We start from the raw sequence: 18,862 nt of genomic DNA, 5'->3' as shown, positions 1-18,862 counted from the left end.
ATAGTATGCAATGGTGTTTACAAGTGAAAATCTACCATGAGACTACAGATTCAGGAGCCTTCCCGGTATCACTAGAATGCTATCAGAGCTGACATGTGCCAGGACAAAAAGAAGACATTCACGTGGCTGGTTTCATCCAGCTTCCAAATGTTACCTTATACCCCTCTCCTGCTTCCAACTACCCCAATAGCCAACCATCACTGGAAGACTCTCCCTGGGAATCCATCTGTCAAAGCACTTTGTGACACACAGAGCAACAGGAAGATGCAACAGGAGCAAAGGGTGCAGGAATTAAATGCTTGTTGGCAATCTCATACAGAGCAGAAACTAAGGTGAACCCAAGAAAAGTTAGTGACTCCAGAAGAAAGGAGTACCAAGAGACGGAAGTGCCACAGCAACTCCGGATTACCTGAGCTTCAGCTAGACTTGGGAAAGGGTTTCCTAAAGCCCCTTTCATCACGACCACCCCAGCACCCAGCAGCGGAGCAGCACTGCCCGGCCACCCTCCTGCAGCACTGCTGAGCAGAATAGCGGGAACAAAGCAAAAACCAGCCTGGATCAAAGGCCCTGAATGACCTGCGTCAGGAACTCAAACCAAGAGATAAAACAATAAACAGAAACACATCGTTTACCACCAAAGCAGAGCAGACAGCACAATGCGTACTGTCCTAAAAGTACTCGAAACATTACATGATTTCACCTCTGTCAGGACAAGTTAAAAACAGCGAGGGCAGTCAGGAGTGCCCACAGCTCTTCGGAAGAGCAGCCAGCCTGGTTATCAGCGCCGCTGAAAACAGCCTGAATGTCCAAAGCAGAGCACGCAGCACTGCCACACTTGCACCATATGAGATGCACTGCTGCAGTGCCAGGGTGGCCGCTCAGTTGGAGCAGATGCTGCTTTCAACAGGTCAGAGAAAGGGCAGAGCAGGGGGACACACATCTGCCCCCGATTCACATAAGCAAAGATGTCCTGCTCTGAGCCTGGCCCCCGGCTGAACTCCCTTCTCTTGGCAAAGGCAAACAGCTTCCAGCTTCCAGCAGGGCAGAACACACAACACGGGAGAAGCCAGATCTGAAGTGGAGGCGACTGGAGGCAGGCAAGGAGGCCGAGAAGCCAGGCCGGGCAACACAACTTTGTCCGGCAGCTGCCGGCCAAGCCCTGAGACTCGCAGCACGCAAAGGGAAACAGCACAGCCCGGCACGGATCACAAAACCGCCCTGCCTCCATCCCAGGCGTGGGTCCCCGTGACACCCCAGCCTGCCGGCACCCACAACCCACAACCACCGGGCAGCACTGCCGTGCTCACACCCAGGAACCGGCCCCAGAGCTGGGCTCACCCCGCAGCCGAGGCGGGCAGCACGCCCCGAGCCCAGCGGCGCCCCATAACCCAGAGACCCCCCCTACACCGGGCGGCCCTGCCCGCAGCCACAGACACCCCCAAACCCGGAAGGACCCTCCGTGCCCACAAACACCCCAAACCCGAGAACCCCCTACACCTGCCTACAGCCCGGCAGGCGCGGCAGCCACCCCCCGATCGGGCGCCTCCCGCACAGCCGGACGACACTCCCCGAGCCGGCCGTGCCCCGAGCCCCCCCGCGGCCCCGGGGGAGCCCCCGCGCTGCCGGCACCGGGCCCCGCGGCCGCCGCACTCACCGCCGGCCCGGCCGCGCCGCCGCCGCTACGGCGGCCCGCGAGGGCCATGGCGGGTGGGCGGGCGGGACGCGTTGCCGGGAGACGGGCGGGACCCTCTCCGCGCTCGGGCAGGCCCGGGCCGCGCTCGGGGTACTAAGGCTTTGTGTGATCACTTTCTAAGGAATTATGGGTGCATTGGAATTTATGGGTTGTCTAAACAAATAACTGAAAGATGTATGGTTTGCCAAAAAGAAAATAAGAAGGTGATGAGAAAAACAACTTCAGGAGGTCGTGAGTTGGCTCTCCGACCATTTCAAAGTATCCACGTGGACTTTACTGAACTCCCCCAAGTGCAGAGATGGAAATTCTTGTTAGTAATAACAGACCATCTTACCCATTGGGTGGAAGCTGTTCCCACTGTCAGAGCCACAGCCAATGTAGTATGTAAAACCCTCTTAGAACAAATTATTCCCAGGTATGGAATGATTACTAAGATAAACACACATTACATCAAAAGTTTTACAGCAGCTAACTCAAGCCTTAAGAATAAAATGAGAACTACATACCCCATGGCACCCACAGAGTTCAGGATGGGTAGAGAGGATGAAACAAACTTTAAAGAGAACCTTAACTGAATTAATAATTGAAACTCAAATGTCATGGGAAAAATGCCAACCTCTGGCTTTACTGAGAGTTCAGACACAACCAGGTCAGACCTGAGAGTATCACCTTACGAAATGATGGTTGGTGTTGAAGATGAAAGTTTGGTAAGAAAGTTTTGCAGATGTGTGGGCTCGGCTGAGAGATCTCTGAGTGTGGGGCCTGAGGATGGGACAGAAATGGAAGCAGGTTTTGATGTAGAGTGGAAGATGTTTGCTGAAACATTGATCACTGAATGGGTGAGAGGACAAAGGTTGGAGATGAGCTGGAAGGAGATTTTTGTGCTTAGGACAGAGGTATGTGACTGCAAACAAGGACATGTTTTTCACCGGGTGGGTGGGTGTCAGGAAGAGCAGAAGTAAATAGAAAACATGTTTTAGCCAGGAAGAGAGCTATGGCAGGCAGACAAGGAATGTTGAGATACACCAAGAATCACACCTCATTGGGAAATAAGGCCAAGCTTATATCAGTGGTTTCAAGTGTTGCCTGGACAAGTCCTGAAACACCTCCGATACCCTCCTTGGGGAGGAATACTTCCACTCCAAACAGGAGGATCAGGACTATTTTGGGCTGAGGGTTCTCATATTCTGGCCTTAGCCTGTGATTTATTCAAAAGGAGGAGGAATTGCTACCTCCAACAGTGCCATAACACATACCCTGTCTAATTCATCCTAGTACTGGACATGCTGGCTGGGTTAAATGTAAATGTCTAGGCTGTAAAAAATATTGGTACTGTAGTTCACAGAAACGACACTCTCATTGCATGAAGTGTCGAATGCCAAATCTATTCCCCATCCAGGTAGAGCAAAGAACAGCTGAAACAGTAACCCTGCTTTGTGCATTCAACTAGTGCCTGTTGAATGGGAGATACCTGAGGAATGGTGGGAAGCTACAATTAAGAAGTGTCAAAAGCAATTTGCCTGGAAATCAGTGAAAAGGAAGTGACGAGGAAATAGAGGGCAAGGCCCGATGACCACTGTAGCTGCCACCAAGAAGATCATATACCCCTGCTGTGGGCAGCAGCCCCATAGGCATGGGAGGTGGAGGTATCAGCCATATCAGAGCTCTGTTATTCCTTTATCTGTCACTCCTCTTTTGTCTCTGCCCTCTGGGGATACTGACACAGCCACGCCATGGGTGTTACCGAAAGCTGTATATGGAAAACACCGAGGTTCCTTTTTCATTGCATGTACCCATGTCAACAGTCACTGTTACAACCCATCCAAAGTAGAAAACTGTATGCAAAATGGGAAAAAGTACTGGATTGTAGAAAACCTAGGAATGAGTGGGAGCAGGTTGGGAAGTAAATGTCCAAAAGGAGAAAGATGGATTTGTTTCACATATATTGTTGGGAATAAAGTCTCAAGCTTAGTAAAAGAACAACTAGTAAATAAAGAGGCAAAGCCAGCACAACAATCTAACTCTGTATCGACCCCAATTCAAGACATGTATGTGAAACTCAAACAACAATTAAAAATGAAATCTCAAAATTGAGAAAAAAAATCTGTTTGTGGAATTAGGGCAAAGGATAGGTAAGGAGCTTAATGTAACCAACTGTTGGGTCTGTGGAGGGCCTCTGATCACACAGGAATGGCCATGGAAAGGCAGTAGCTTGAGCCCAATAGATCTCCTTAAGTGGAATCGGACAAGGATATGGGGAGAAAACAGACCAGCAGGGTGGGTACTGAGTTCAACAGTGATAGGAGAGGAGTGTCTCTGGCGCACCGGGAACAATTTCCTCAACAAAGTAGGAAATACTCCTTGTAAGAGATATAAAGTCAGTAATGGAACTTTTACATGGTGGGTTCCCGAGAAACCAGCTCTGTATTGGACTCAGGAAAAAACAAAAGAAAAGAATTGTAAGTACAATAATAATGCCGGATCCGCCGGAGGGATCCACGGTGATGCGAGAGGGATCCGCCAGAGGGACTATGTGTGATGCAGTCCCAACCGCGGAGGGATCAGCGCTGATGCCGCTCCAACCGCGCAGCTGGGAAAAAACGAGCTTCACTCGTTGTAAAGTTTGAAGGAAAGTTTAAGAAAAGGGACAATTAGGAGACAACAGCAAAATGGGCGATACGGCCGGGTGCCTCGGCAGAGAGCCAAAGGCACACCTTTACATCCAAAAGGCCCAGACTTGTGACTAGGAAGATTTCCCAAGTTTAAGAGCTTTCCCAAGGTGGTTTCTAGGAAAAGGCTGTTCCTTGAGCTCCACCAATGCTAGAACCAAATACATGTGTGAATTATGGATTGTTTTCCATACCTGACCTGAAGGTTCTATGTGAGCTCAAGAACTGTATCAAGTAGATTGTTGTCATATTTGCAGACAAATCAACAGAGGCAGAAGTGGAAAAATTCTGTTGCTTCCCAGAAGTGAATTGTTCAGCGAGTCTGCAGCTCCACCGTGTGCCAGTGTCTGGTGTTAAGATGGAAAGAGTGACTGAGTTGTGTGCTGGTGTGATTTCCCCATACCTTAGGAGAGTGAAGGACTGCAAAGTTATTGTTTCTCGGGCAGAAAGCTTTACATTTCTGCTGCAAGAGGCCTGGCTTTACACAGCAAGGAGAAGCCGCACAAGGTCAAACTTCAGGACATCGAGCATTCTGTTCCCAGCAACCCAGTGTAAGGGTCCTGTGGCCCTTTTGTCAGGCCTGAGAGAGCCTCCCAGTGCACTTCATTGTGCCGGTGGAGTGGGATCGGGGCCATCCCTGGGGGACGGTGCACAGCAGGTCCTGCAGTGGCACCTGGGCTGGCTGTGGGGATTCTGGGCCCAGTGCTGCAGGCGGGAGTGGTCTTGGATCCACACGGGCCCAGGGCTACTGGAGCGTCTCACACTTTCTGGGTCTGGGGAGACACAAGAGGACCCTGATGGTACCTGGCTGGTGGTGCTGGGGCTGCTGGAGTTGGGTATCAGTAAGCTGTGGGGGTGCTGAGGCTCTGGCACAGGTTGCCCAGAGAGGCTGTGGCTGCCCCATCCCTGGAACTGTTCAAGGCCGGACTGGATGGGGCTTGGAGCAACGTGGTCTAGTGCAAGGTGTCCCTGCCCATGGCAGGGGGGTGGAATTAGATTATCTTTCAGGTTCCTTACAGCCTAAATCATTCTGTGGCTCTATGGTTCTATCGTTCAAGCATCAGATGCTCCAGTCCATAACCCCTAGACCCATGTGGATCCAGGACCGCTCCCACTTGCAGTGTTGGACCCAGAATCCCCACAGCCAGCCTGGGCACCACCGCAGGACCTGCTGTGCACCATCCCCCTGTGCTGGCCCTGATCCCATTCCAGCGGCACAGTAAAATGCACTGGGAGGCTCCACACTCATGTGTCGGCTTCCTCCTCCTCCTTCTCTCCTCCTCCTCTCTCTCCAAGGGCAGCGTTCGGGCTCTGGGCCAGAGGGTTGTTGCCTCCCTGGGGGTCGGCAGCACCTGCCCTGGCCTCCCTCGTGCGGGCGGGCCTTGGCCGCTTGCCCAGCTGCGCGGCCGAGAGCTCCGCGTCTCGCCGGCCGCGACGCTGCTCGGTTTCCTCGAGAGAAGTTCACACAAGCACCGGGGGATCTCTACCCCTTGTCCTTACCCCGAGCGCGGAGAGGGTCCCGCCCGTCTCCCGGCAACGCGTCCCGCCCGCCCGCCCGCCATGGCCCTCGCGGGCCGCCGTAGCGGCGGCGGCGGCGGCGCGGCCGGGCCGGCGGTGAGTGCGGCGGCCGCGGGGCCCGGTGCCGGCAGCGCGGGGGCTCCCCCGGGGCCGCGGGGGGGCTCGGGGCTCGGCCGGCTCGGGGAGTGTCGTCCGGCTGTCCGGGAGGCGCCCGATCGGGGGGTGGCTGCCGCGCCTGCCGGGCTGTAGGCAGGTGTAGGGGGTTCTCGGGTTTGGGGTGTTTGTGGGCACGGAGGGTCCTTCCGGGTTTGGGGGTGTCTGTGGCTGCGGGCAGGGCCGCCCGGTGTAGGGGGGGTCTCTGGGTTATGGGGCGCCGCTGGGCTCGGGGCGTGCTGCCCGCCTCGGCTGCGGGGTGAGCCCAGCTCTGGGGCCGGTTCCTGGGTGTGAGCACGGCAGTGCTGCCCGGTGGTTGTGGGTTGTGGGTGCCGGCAGGCTGGGGTGTCACGGGGACCCACGCCTGGGATGGAGGCAGGGCGGTTTTGTGATCCGTGCCGGGCTGTGCTGTTTCCCTTTGCGTGCTGCGAGTCTCAGGGCTTGGCCGGCAGCTGCCGGACAAAGTTGTGTTGCCCGGCCTGGCTTCTCGGCCTCCTTGCCTGCCTCCAGTCGCCTCCACTTCAGATCTGGCTTCTCCCGTGTTGTGTGTTCTGCCCTGCTGGAAGCTGGAAGCTGTTTGCCTTTGCCAAGAGAAGGGAGTTCAGCCGGGGGCCAGGCTCAGAGCAGGACATCTTTGCTTATGTGAATCGGGGGCAGATGTGTGTCCCCCTGCTCTGCTCTTTCTCTGACCTGTTGAAAGCAGCATCTGCTCCAACTGAGCGGCCACCCTGGCACTGCAGCAGTGCATCTCATATGGTGCAAGTGTGGCAGTGCTGCGTGCTCTGGTTTGGACATTCAGGCTGTTTTCAGCGGCGCTGATAACCAGGCTGGCTGCTCTTCCGAAGAGCTGTGGGCACTCCTGACTGCCCTCGCTGTTTTTAACTTGTCCTGACAGAGGTGAAATCATGTAATGTTTCGAGTACTTTTAGGACAGTACGCATTGTGCTGTCTGCTCTGCTTTGGTGGTAAACGATGTGTTTCTGTTTATTGTTTTATCTCTTGGTTTGAGTTCCTGACGCAGGTCATTCAGGGCCTTTGATCCAGGCTGGTTTTTGCTTTGTTCCCGCTATTCTGCTCAGCAGTGCTGCAGGAGGGTGGCCGGGCAGTGCTGCTCCGCTGCTGGGTGCTGGGGTGGTCGTGATGAAAGGGGCTTTAGGAAACCCTTTCCCAAGTCTAGCTGAAGCTCAGGTAATCCGGAGTTGCTGTGGCACTTCCGTCTCTTGGTACTCCTTTCTTCTGGAGTCACTAACTTTTCTTGGGTTCACCTTAGTTTCTGCTCTGTATGAGATTGCTAACAAGCATTTAATTCCTGCACCCTTTGCTCCTGTTGCATCTTCCTGTTGCTCTGTGTGTCACAAAGTGCTTTGACAGATGGATTCCCAGGGAGAGTCTTCCAGTGATGGTTGGCTATTGGGGTAGTTGGAGGCAGGAGAGGGGTATAAGGTAACATTTGGAAGCTGGATGAAACCAGCCACGTGAATGTCTTCTTTTTGTCCTGGCACATGTCAGCTCTGATAGCATTCTAGTGATCCCGGGAAGGCTCCTGAATCTGTAGTCTCATGGTAGATTTTCACTTGTAAACACCATTGCATACTATTACCTGTGTCTGCTTTTGTCCCCGTGCCTCCGACAGCTGGGTCTTTCCCTTTGTAGTCAGTGATATTCTATTGTAGTCCAGTCCATCTGCATTTGTCTCATTCCTTGTTCCACTCTCTTTGTTTTGGATAGTGGAATAATCTGAATACCTGTTAAACAGAAGATTAACCAGCCACATGTTACTGTCCTAAAGAATACAGAGTGGGAGAGAAAGGCAGAAGTGTTTTGTCAGGACATGAGCAGCAGTGTGACGCTGTTCCCAGTTTCAGGGGTGTTTGGCAGTGGTGGTGGCTGCTGCCCTGTGCTGGCTCAATGCTTCTGGCCCAGGCTTGGTGTGGAGGTTGCCTGTGTTTCTGGCTTGGTTGTGCCCATGCCTTTGTTTGGAGTGGGGTTTGTGTGGCTGTCTGGATTGTGGCTTAATGGCTCATCTGCTTTGGGAAGGTTTTTGAGCTGTTGGACAAGAGTGGGACTGAGAGCAGGGTCGGCAGTTAGTTGGTTTGGGGCTCTTGTGTAATGTCATTCAGACAGGCAAGGACTCTGGATATTTTTTGGCTTATCCCTGTTGTTCAGTTCAGGTAAACCAACCTCCAAGAAAGTGAGAAGTCTAAAGGCAGCATCCTCCCCAGGAGATTTTGTTCTAGGCATCTGCCCATCCTATGTCCGCTCTGGAAGTGGTGCCTGTGAAGAATGACGTCGAGAGGTGCTGGGACTGCTTTCTCAAGGAAGAATTACAGGCTGAGCACTGAGCCAGAGAAGTCCAAGGTCACAGGTAGGGGCCTGTACATGCCATGTGAAAACAGGAGCACTGTGGATCCAGGGAGCATCCCTTGCCTTGCTTGAGATTAGCTGCCTTCCAGTTGCAATTACCTTGGTAGTGTGAGGTGTAGGGGGGCTGAAACTGAGTAAATCCTCAAAGTGAGATAAAATTTTGGATGGGACATCCCTGCAGTACTAAGGACTCCAGGAACTCATGTCACAGAGCCTTTTCTTCAGCACACAGCCCTGCCTCATAAGGCTGGAGAATGTTGTGTTGCCTGCCTGCCATCTTATTTGAGACTCATCTGATTTAGGGAGTTCTCCTTCCAGGATGAACAGCTTGGCAAATTCTCAAATTAATCCTTTTCTGGGAAATTGTGTTACCTGCCAGGCAGTCTGTTTTTTTTTTCTTGGAGCCACCAATCCAGCACAAGTGTGCTTATGAGACCACAAATCTGGCATTTGAGGGCACTGTTGCACTCAGAAACAAGGAATGCTGCATCAGTGTGACACTAGGAGTTGTTCAGAGAAGGTGAGGCACACATCCTTAAAGAGGGTTCTGGGTTACACGAGGTGAACTGCACCTGCAGCCTTTCCATCTCATCATCTTTTAGTGCAGTTAAGAGATATCCTGAATAGGAACAGGACATCGGGAATTGCTTTAGTGGTAAGATTTTTTTTTTAAAATAAAATTGGATTTCTACTTTCAGCTTTTGGAGTTCCTTTATCAGGAAATAGCACAGCAGGATTCCTGAGGATATACTTCCACCTGTGTAGAGCAATTTATAGGTTCCCAGTTGCTATGGCAGAGCAGCTCAAATTGGAAAGAGCCTTTCTTGGGGAGATGCACCCAATAGTGCTGAACTCTGATTCTGCTAGTGAGGTGATGAATGACTGCTTGAAGCTGCATTTACCACTGTGTTGATCAGCAAACATGAGCGTAATTTACCCATAGTTACCAGTTTCTTGCTTAAAACTGAAATTAGTGTTTGAGTTTACCCCGGACTCCCTAATCTTACTTCCTTTCTGTTTTTCCCAAGGGATCGTGAACAGCAGGCTGCTGAATGATTATCTCCATCGAGTCTTTACCAGTGCTGATGGGAACCAGCCTGCAGCTGCTTACAGGTATCAAACTTCTCACTGCCCAGGTGGCAAGCGATGCCACCTCAGATAAACAGCACTGTGTGAAAGGAAAGATCTTTTAGTGCCACACAGTGATCTTTGTTAAAAGCACAGCAGCTCCATGTTACAGAAACAACTCTGAGGTCTGCTCTTTTAATGGCTTTTTCAGACTGCAGGGCTTGCGAGGAAGGATTCTTTTTTGCATGAAAAATCCCATCTACATCACTAGGCCATATTTTTGAAATAAGTAGGCATTCATCTGATGTTCCTGTTCCCCCTTTGCTTGTAAGGAAGTGCAAAATGCACAGGTTTCAGGGACAGGAATTAAAAATAGGTTGTTAGTGCCCTGTAACCTAAAAGCAAGACTGTTACTGATCCATGCAATACCATCCATTTTTCAGGCTGTGGAACTGCTGGTACTTTTGTTAGAGTCACCAAAGGACAAACCCCACAAAATTCCTATTTAGTGACTGCTTTTTTCCTATTTATTTTCAGTTCCCCTTCACCTTGTATCCCAGAAACTTGTAATGTTGGATGAGAAGAATTCCTCTTGCATCTCTTTTGCCAGAGGCAAGTCAGACAGGTTCAGGGCAGGTAGGAGTGTGGCAGAGCAAGGCAGGGCTGTGGCTCCTGCTGGTTGGCAGTGCTGCAGCATGGCTGGGGTCACATTCCATGGGCTATACTTAGGACTGCCAGCTCCAACGTGAGCTCAGAGCTGCTATTAATAGTTCTTGGCCCTCTGGCTCTTGGTGAGCCGGGGTGATGGTGCGGGGGAGGCAAAGTGGCTCATGTTACTTCACCACAAGCTCTCCTGCCAGCAAGCCTTGGAACAGTCCATCTGCCTGAGCATTTTGGTTTTCAGTATTTCTGATTTCTTTGTCTGGTGATTAATGACTTGAATGCACAGAACTGATAGTTTGTTGGACTGCTCTCTCTTTTTTCCTGCCTTCCACCCTTTTCCCCAGGACGTGGCTACTTGGTAGAAAGCCCAGTAGCAATCAAAGAGGTCTTGGAAATAACATTTGCCATATGAGAGCAACTTTTATGGTATGACATCTTCTCTTCAGAGGCCTGAATTCTTCATAGAGGAGCTCACTGCAGATATCTCTCTGCCTGTTTCATGCTCTTCCACCCTCCTTCCAGAACTCCTCCTCCATGCCAGTGCTGATTAAGCAGCTTTGCTGAAGCCACCCTTCTTATGCCAGCCAAAACTGATTCTTTGCTTTCACTTCTGTGCATCTTCACATCCATCAGGCTTTCGCATCTCTCACCAGTCTTAGGGAAATCCCTACTCCTGGAGAAGTGAGAAGTTGTTTCCCAGATGACTTTGGAAATGGGAAGCAGGGATAGGAACAACTAGTGATTCTCACAGTAAAAGGAGGCTCTTGTGGAAGGATCAGCTAAGTGAACTAACCTTGAAAGGAGAGAACTAAGGAAGGGCAGTAAGTTCTCTAGAGCAGTGGCCCAAAGGGGGTGCATGAGAGACTTTTCAGTATGAAAACAAAGTAGTTTTAGCTGTTGTCACAGAAAGAGGATGCTGGACTAGCCTGAACTTTGTCTGAACTGCTACAGCTGCTGCTGTGGTCCTCCCTCTTTTTTTGTACTGCAAAATACTTCAGGGAAAAAACTAATCCTGACTTATGCCATGTTTGTATGATGCTGACTGCAGCAAAGTCAAGGTCCATAGTTGTTGGTAGTACAGCTGGTTTCTTGTTGCCTTGTCCTACAGTTTTCTTACTGCAACAAAACACTCCTGAGCAGACTGAAGACTGTAAGATTCTTAATTATCTACTTGGCTTGTTCTTGCTGTGTTTGGTCCTTCCTTCTTTCATTGCCCCAGCACGAGGGGCAGCAAATTCTTTAGATTCATGACACGAAACAGATTGTCAGAACTTCACGGGTCATGTCTCAGTGCAGGACACGTGTCTGGGCTGCAACTCTTTAAAAACTGGAGACACAGTTTTTTGAAGAGCTCCTCTGTGTTTATTCCCCAGGAAGCACCTGACGTTCCAGAACCTGCAGGAGCACCTTGAGCGATTGCTGGCAGAGGAGAATGGCTCTGAAGAAAGTAGAGGTAGGAGATACTGCCTGTCCAATTTGTGCTTCTTGCTTGTGCTGTTTAATTGGGAAGGACAAGTTGTATCACGAAAGGCATTTTCCTGAGTGAGCGCTGTTCTGCCTCTCCATGCTCTAATTGATTGTGCCTTTAAATCCTGCCTGTGAGGGGCTCATCACCAGCCCTGCAGCAGGTCTGTTTGCAGATGGAAGCATATTCGCAGGCTAAAATGTCTGGAAAAGCAGTTTGGGGGCAAATGGTGGCGGTGTTTTACTGATAATTACATGCAGAGCCATTGCTTTGACCAGGAGTGTGCACTGCTGTCGTCAGTGGGAGATGCGGAGGCTTGTTGACAATTTTTTTCATGCTGGTCTCCACTTTGGGCCTCAGGCTGTTCCCTGTGTTCTTACTAGCATCGTTTTGCTGAATGAATCAGGATGTGGCAAGATACAACCTGGCTCCCCTCCTAGAAAGGCAATTTTTTTCTTGCTGGCTGCAATCAAAGCGTGACATGTTGACCAAACATTTGGCACAGAGTTTAGCCTTTGAGTTTTGTCAAAGTAACATTTTCAGGTGATGTGGAAAACTTAATGTGTCCTGAATGCTGCGTAGCTGAATTGCTGTGAAGACTTTCTTTTCAATCTCTCTCCTTTTCTGAGGTTCTCATGCTCCAACATAGGCAACACTACCTTAATCTTCCTCTCCTGTAGCAAAATCCAGGTGCTGTCACAGTCTGGCTGGAAGCACTCAGCGGGTGAACTGTTAAATCCTGCACAACTCTCCCTAACAGGTTTTCTGCAACCCTTGTTTCAGATCAGGTAGCAGAGGGCCGGCTCGGTCCCTCCACTGTGGTGCTGGACCACACGAGCGGCTTTGAGGGACTCCTGCTGGTCGATGATGACTTGCTTGGGGTGAGTGTGTTGCTGGACACAGCAGAAAATGGTCTTGAGGGACTAAAAGGACTTGGGGCTTCTTGGTTTGTTCTTTGTAACAGATCCCTGTCAATGGTTTTGTAGTGTGTGTAAATGGAGTCTGCCCCGAAAGCTGCAGGATCTTGGAGGAAGTGAGCTCTCCTGGGAAAAGGTGTAGCAGAACCACTAAGTCTCAGCAAACTCTGAGTGGGGCTGTGAGGAAGTGAAAGGATTACCCTGGCCCAGGGGCTCACTTGGCTAAGCAGCCAGCTTTCCTGTCCCTCCCTCCAGGAGACTGCCTCTTCCTTCCTTCTGGTCTGTTAAAAGGCTAGAAAGAGGCTAAACCCGAGCTTTTCCTTTCTCCTTTGTTTCCACTAATTACCTGCTTGCTCCTTAGCTGATGTTCCTCATGCAAGAAATCAGCTGAAAGAATCCACTGGAATTTAACCCTTTCCTACTGCAGTAATTTCTGCACTCCTTTCACCCCTTCACTGAGCAAACACATCCCCTGCTCTTGAGCTGATTCCTTCTTTAATCTATGCCTGTTTTTTAGACTCTTACAAATCAGGATGCCCTGGTCTCCCCTTTCCCTTTAACCAGCTGCTGTAGTTTACTTTGGCTGTACCTAGAACTGACCCACAGAATGGATTGGACTGGCTTGTCCGTGAATTCCTTGTTCCTACCTTCATTTCCTCTTCATGGTCTGTCCCAAGATGGCGAGAGTCAGTTCACTTTCTAGACAGCATGTTACCTGTCAATCCTGGCCTTTAGTCTGGACACCTTGAATCTATAGTTTTCTTCCAACTTGTCCAGCATTCGTGTATCTTTCCCATACCATAATCACTTTTGTATACACTTTTGTCCCAATTCACTGGGAACCTGTCTGTCACCATGTTGCCCTTGTACTGCTGCCATGCTGGATGCCTCACTGGGAGTATCAAGTACAGATGAGCTGTGGGAGGGACCTGAATGATTCTCTGGGGCCAGTTGGCTCCAAGTACAGGTGCTGGGGTGGGGAAGATGTCCCTTCTTGTCCCTATACTGTCCTTGTGAATAACTCTCCGTCTTGCTTTGGTTTTGAGTGCTAGGACAGAGGGAGTGGGAAGGGCTGAACAAGCCTCTCTTTTTGCCTGATGTTAAAATACCTTTTTTTTCTTGGTCCAGGTGATTGGCCACAGTAACTTTGGGTCCATCAGGGCCACAACATGTGTGTATAAAGGTAAGGAGATAAACCAGTGCTGCTTTGAGAAAAGACCCTGGGAAGAGTGTATGGGGAGTTAGACAACTAGAGAGCTCAGGAAATCTTGACTATGTTCCAGATCTTGAGCACCCTCTTCCCCAGTTCATTCAGTGGCTTTTCCAGGGAGTGAGAACGATGAGGGGATTGTGTGATGCCAGAGCAAAGAAGTGGGAGGGGAATCCTGGAGATGTCCTGAACCTCCTTTGTGTGCCACGTGTATTTCTGTGGGAGCAGTGTCAAGTTCATCTTCTCTAAAAACGAGCCAGGGGACAGGAATTCACTGTGTGACACCTCTTTTTCTTTCAGGGAAATGGATTTATGAGGTGCTCATCTCCTCCCAGGGACTCATGCAGATTGGCTGGTGTACTCTCAACTGCAGATTTAATCAGGAGGTAGCGTACCAACTCTAGGGGATTTTAGATCAGTGTGGAGGATTGCATTGGTGCTGTGCCCTGCTGGCATTCACACCAGAAATGCCACACACACACTAGAAATGCCAGGCCTGCTGTTTTAAGAGTCTTTACAACACTCTCTGGTCTGTGTCCATAGGATGGTGCACAGTGTGAAAGCCTGTGCCGGGTGTGTTGCTGTGCTCTTGCTGCACGTGTTGACTTTCAGCTGGTGTCTTTCCCAAAAAGTGTGTGTGTCTGCAGTGGTGGCAGCCTGTCCCTTGGGATGGCCCTCAGCAGCTGGTGCTACAGGGCTTTTATTGCCCAGGAGAGGGTGGGATGATGTTGCATCTGGGTGGGATGTTTGGTGCTGGAAAGGGATGTCAGCTGCAGAGTTACACTAACTTGTCACTCTGGAATGTGTGAGAAGGGAGATGATGGCATCCCGGGGGTCTGTTTTGATAGAAATGGGAAGTGTCAGATGCCAGTACTCTTATTCTGGCCCAAAAATAAGTGGGGAGTGGTGTATTTCCCTGAACCAACAATCACAAGCCTCTGGATTAATTCCTAGCGTGAGGATTTTTCCCAGGCAGAGCATGTGAGCTGTCAGCTGCTCTCCCTGTCTACTGGTCTCCCCCTAAAAGGTTCTCTTGCAATGAGAGGAATCCTCTATGCCTGGTGTGGTCTGAGTCTCCTCTTTCATACTTTGGTGCAGGAGGGCGTTGGGGACACGCCAGATTCGTATGCCTATGATGGCAACAGAGTGCGCAAGTGGAACGTGACTACTACCAACTATGGCAAAGTGAGTAGCTGTCCCCCAGGAATGGGATGGAGAGGAAGGAGGAGAAAGCAGGTGACTCCTTCTGCTCACTGGCTTCTGCTGGGCGTTGTCAAATGCCCTCAGGCCTTCCTCCCTGCTTCAGTCTGTGTGCCAGCACTTGTCTGTACTTTAGGGGTGCTGGATGTGCTGTCTGGGTGCTTTGTTTAGCAGCCCCAGCAGACTGATTCCCAGCCTAGTGCTGCTGTTGGTCTCTGGAAGGCTCTGGTTCTCTGTAGCACATCAGAGCATGGGTCATCGTTGGGATAAATATACATTCCTAGTGCCAGAGGGGAAAAATCACCCCAGTCAGGGGTTTTATGTGCAGCTTCCAGAAGTGCCTGACAATGCTGTGAGCTGCTGGGAGAAGGAATTCTCTCTTCTTTAACCCTGAATCAAAAGGAGTTGGTTGGGTTGCAGTCTTTCTTGTGATGTGGGAACAGCCTGCAAGTATGTTTAACCTCTTCTCTCTCTTTCCTGCAGTCCTGGGCAGCAGGAGACATCGTCAGCTGTCTGATAGACCTTGATGAGGGCACCATTGCTTTCTGCTTGTAAGCGTCTTTGCTTTGTTTATGTCTGTATGTAACAGAAAGGTTTCCTCACTGCTCAGCAGATTGCTGAGCCCTATTTCTGCCCTCTCCCCTTTATGTTCCTTGGTAGTTCCGGCGTTTGTTTTTCTGCCTTGTGTTCAGAAACCATCTGAATGGGTTGTTGGGTCTCAGTTCAGTTCAGTTAAAGCATTTGGCAGGAAGATGTTCAAGCTACAAAGTCTTTGTAAAGTTTGCCAGGATTTTAGAGAGAAGGGCATCTCTTGTGATGCTTAATGCCACACTTGGCTTTAATTAATTGCTTTTATGGTCAGTGTAGACCTTGCCTGCCCTAAATTCACAAGGAGCTGTGGAAAGGGTGATAAATCTTCAGTTTCCAGCTCCCATGCACAATGAGAATTGTTCTCTGCAACAAGTCACTTGAAACTAAGAACTCTTAGATGGTCCATGTCATCTTTTATGGAGGAGTAGATTGAAAGCATTATCCTTGATTGTCATCAACATCAACTAGATGAGGCTAAAAAGTCTCATGCTTTAAAATGTCCTGCTGCTTTAGTTATCTCACAGATTTGGGTTGCCCTTGAAGCTGGGTAAGCTCTGCATGTTGTGGAGACTCCAGTGCTTTCCCCTGCTCATATGAAAATGGAAATGCCCCTGTGCTTCCCGTGGCTGTTACTCAGCAGAGCTGTGACATTTGCGTGTGTGCCAGGTTAAGAGTGACAGGAGGCATGACTGACTGGCACGTCCGTGTTGGCAAGTTGCTGGCAGGGGAATGCAGATATCTGCATTGCCCAGCTGACCTCAGACCCCTCCTGCTGGGACTAAAACCTTGTGGGTTTTCCTTCTTTCAGGAATGGCATATCTCTGGGAACTGCCTTTGATAACATCACGAGGGGTGCTGGCATGGCTTATTTCCCTGCCATCAGCCTCTCCTTCAAAGAGTCTGTTGCTTTTAACTTCGGAAGCCGTCCGCTCCGATATCCTTTAGCTGTGGGGAGAGAAGGTCTGAAGGGAGAAGAGCCTGTCCTGAGACATCTTTGGAGGCTCTAGAGTATATGCACCTGACTGCAGTTCACTTTCTGCTGTCAGCACTTGTGTGCAGAGCTGAGTCAAGGAGAGAAGAGCCAGATACCTCCTTAGCTGGAGCAGAACTACAGGACACAAACACAAGTTTCTGAAATGAGAGTTACTTTCAGCTCTGAGTCAGCAGCTGCTGCTACAGCTGGGGGCTGCCTGCTCCCAGACAGTTAGATCCTGCAAAATTCTCACTCTGCAGTTTTGGAAACCCTAATGGTGCTGAGCCTTTTGGTCACTCGTCTCTTTTGCCTCCCAGCCTTACAGGACCTCTGACATGGTATTAGTGTTGCCTGTTGCTGTGTGAATGCTGAAACCTGGAGCTGCTGTCAGAGCAGTCCTGGCAATGCCTGTTGATGGCTGTAGTGGGGTCTCCAGCTGGTCTTTGTGATGAGAAAAGTATTTCACGCCCAGCAGAAGTGAAATACTTGCTGCTTGCAGTATTGAGGAAGTGGGAATAAGAGCTTGTGGCTTATCATCCATGTAGAAGGCACTGTGGTTTGAACTGTGGGTACAAAGTAAAGCAGACAGACTTTTCGTTGCACAAACAAAAGAAGTCCCAAAAGGATCAGATTGCATTTTCCCTTAGCACTTCCCTACTTATCCAGTGGAAGGTTACCGGCCCTTGCAAGATCCTCCTGTGGCAGACCTGGTGAAGGCTCGGAAGCTGTTGGGCTACTTGAAGAATGTGATCCATATTGGAATAGATGTGACGGTAGGCTGACATCACTGGCTGGATCTGATGGGCACCATGCTGGGAAATGTGGTTCTGCTCTCCCTGGCACATGCTGCCAGCTCACATGTTTCCATACACCCGAGAGTCTAAATGCTTGCATGCTTTTACATGGGGCATGCGTGTCCCTGGAGCTCTTTGCCTTGCAAAATGGGCTTCCTGATAGTTCCAGGACTTAATTTAAATCATACTGGGCTTTGTTCTCAGTCCTGTGAAGTTTCATTGCCAGTATTCAAGAGGTGATGTTTGTTAGGCTCAGAACTGCTGCATTTGATTTTGCACCCTTGAAAGCAGTTTGTTCATATCCTCAGCTTTTTACTGATGTCCTGTTTAGTAATGTGGTGAAATTCTGGCAGGTCTGCCTTGAGTATTGTTTTGGCTGTGGCACTGTTCCCTGGAAACACTGTTTTCCACTAGGATGAGAGATGATGTTTATGCCCAAAGCATAGGGAATGCCATATGCCATGGTCTTGGCTTGAATGCAGGCCTACTTTACTAGTTGTCCTCTTCTGTAGGTGTTCCCATTTACAGATTATCATGTAAACTTAAACCTTTCTTTAGAAAAACATTGTCAAAGTGCCCGCATGTGGTTGATGGTGACATCTGGACTGCACTACAGCTTTCCAGATGAATAGTCCTGGCTTCTTTGGCATTCTAAATTCTCATGTTCAAGGTTTTTACTGCAGTCAGGCATGGGACAGCAGTGGCTGCTCCAGGCCTGTGGACCATTCAGTTGTTGGTGTACAGATGGATTGAGCTGGATCCAAGCCACGTGTATTTCTGAATTTGCCATTGCAGGAGGGGAAGCTGGTGGAGAAAGACACATCCATGTGGCAGCTGCAGGGAGAACCCACAGTGTTGATTACATTAGCTCACATCTTCAATTATTTCTCCCCTCTTATGGTGAGTTTTGCCTGCTGGCTTCTGTCGTGCTTGTTACACCTCTTGTGAGGCAAAGTAAACCCCAGCTTTTGCTGGGAAGTGACTGTGCCATGGAGGAATGTTGACCTGGCTCTCTGTCTGCAGTGCAAGGTGTACCTGGTGGAAGATGTACTCATGACCTTCCTGTTGAGCATCCTTGAGCGAGGAGGGGCAGTGGAGTCCCACCCCCTTATTCAGCAGCTGCTGGATCTCATGTGGCTTCTTATGGAGGTGAGTTGCTAGGGTGCTGGTTCCTCCCTGGGGATCCCAGGGAGATCCTGGGAGGTGCTGAGGACAGGAGCCTTCCCTACAAAATGCTGGTAGTGTTCAGTGTCTTTCTCTTCTTTTCTCTTTGTGGTAGACCACCCTCTCAATTAGTACATCTGGCTGCTGCTGCACACCCAGGCACTGAGGGTTGAATGCAGACGCTGGCAATGAGTTAACCAGGCATTTCTAAGCTTCTCCTACTGCTAAAGGAACTGATGATGGTGAATAACTTCCTGCTTCTGGGAACATCAAATTTATCAATAAGAATAGTCTTCTGCTTGTAATTAATGTGTATTTGACTGTGGAGGTCTTAAGCACTGCCATGTGCTGAAGAGATCGATCAGAGTGTGCGGGACTGGGGTAGAAGTGTGCAGTGCACTCTCACCATCTCCAGCACTG

At 50.1% G+C, this 18,862-nt stretch overlaps 2 protein-coding genes across 8 annotated transcripts in view; one reads left to right on the top strand and one right to left on the bottom strand.

The window, feature by feature from the left end:
- SHISA5 (shisa family member 5) overlaps positions 1-4,626 on the bottom strand; it is a 30,465-nt gene extending 25,839 nt beyond the window's left edge. For 2 of the 4 annotated variants that reach the window (XM_032121293.1, XM_032121295.1), the window contains exon 1: positions 4,557-4,626. In XM_032121293.1, the coding sequence (XP_031977184.1) occupies positions 4,557-4,611 (55 nt within the window). In that variant the 5' untranslated portion in view covers positions 4,612-4,626. The other 2 variants (XM_032121296.1, XM_032121298.1) reach the window with 2 other exon arrangements.
- Positions 4,627-5,890: 1,264 nt separating this feature from the next.
- RNF123 (ring finger protein 123) overlaps positions 5,891-18,862 on the top strand; it is a 47,887-nt gene continuing 34,915 nt past the window's right edge. Inside the window, exons 1-13 of one of the 4 annotated variants that reach the window (XM_032121276.1) lie at positions 5,891-5,976; positions 8,200-8,398; positions 9,426-9,510; positions 11,502-11,581; positions 12,377-12,474; positions 13,639-13,693; positions 14,021-14,106; positions 14,819-14,905; positions 15,404-15,471; positions 16,320-16,445; positions 17,143-17,257; positions 18,074-18,178; positions 18,302-18,427. In XM_032121276.1, coding sequence (XP_031977167.1) covers positions 8,317-8,398; positions 9,426-9,510; positions 11,502-11,581; positions 12,377-12,474; positions 13,639-13,693; positions 14,021-14,106; positions 14,819-14,905; positions 15,404-15,471; positions 16,320-16,445; positions 17,143-17,257; positions 18,074-18,178; positions 18,302-18,427 — 1,113 coding nt within the window. In that variant the 5' untranslated portion in view covers positions 5,891-5,976; positions 8,200-8,316. Of the gene's footprint in view, positions 5,977-7,649; positions 8,399-9,425; positions 9,511-11,501; positions 11,582-12,376; positions 12,475-13,638; positions 13,694-14,020; positions 14,107-14,818; positions 14,906-15,403; positions 15,472-16,319; positions 16,446-17,142; positions 17,258-18,073; positions 18,179-18,301; positions 18,428-18,862 lie in introns of those variants that run through there. The other 3 variants (XR_004242464.1, XM_032121275.1, XM_032121277.1) reach the window with 3 other exon arrangements.

This window comes from Corvus moneduloides, chromosome 11, assembly GCF_009650955.1.
Source record: "Corvus moneduloides isolate bCorMon1 chromosome 11, bCorMon1.pri, whole genome shotgun sequence".
NCBI lineage: Eukaryota > Metazoa > Chordata > Aves > Passeriformes > Corvidae > Corvus > Corvus moneduloides.
Note: the sequence above shows the minus strand (reverse complement) of the source record. Positions and strands in the feature narration are given on the sequence as shown.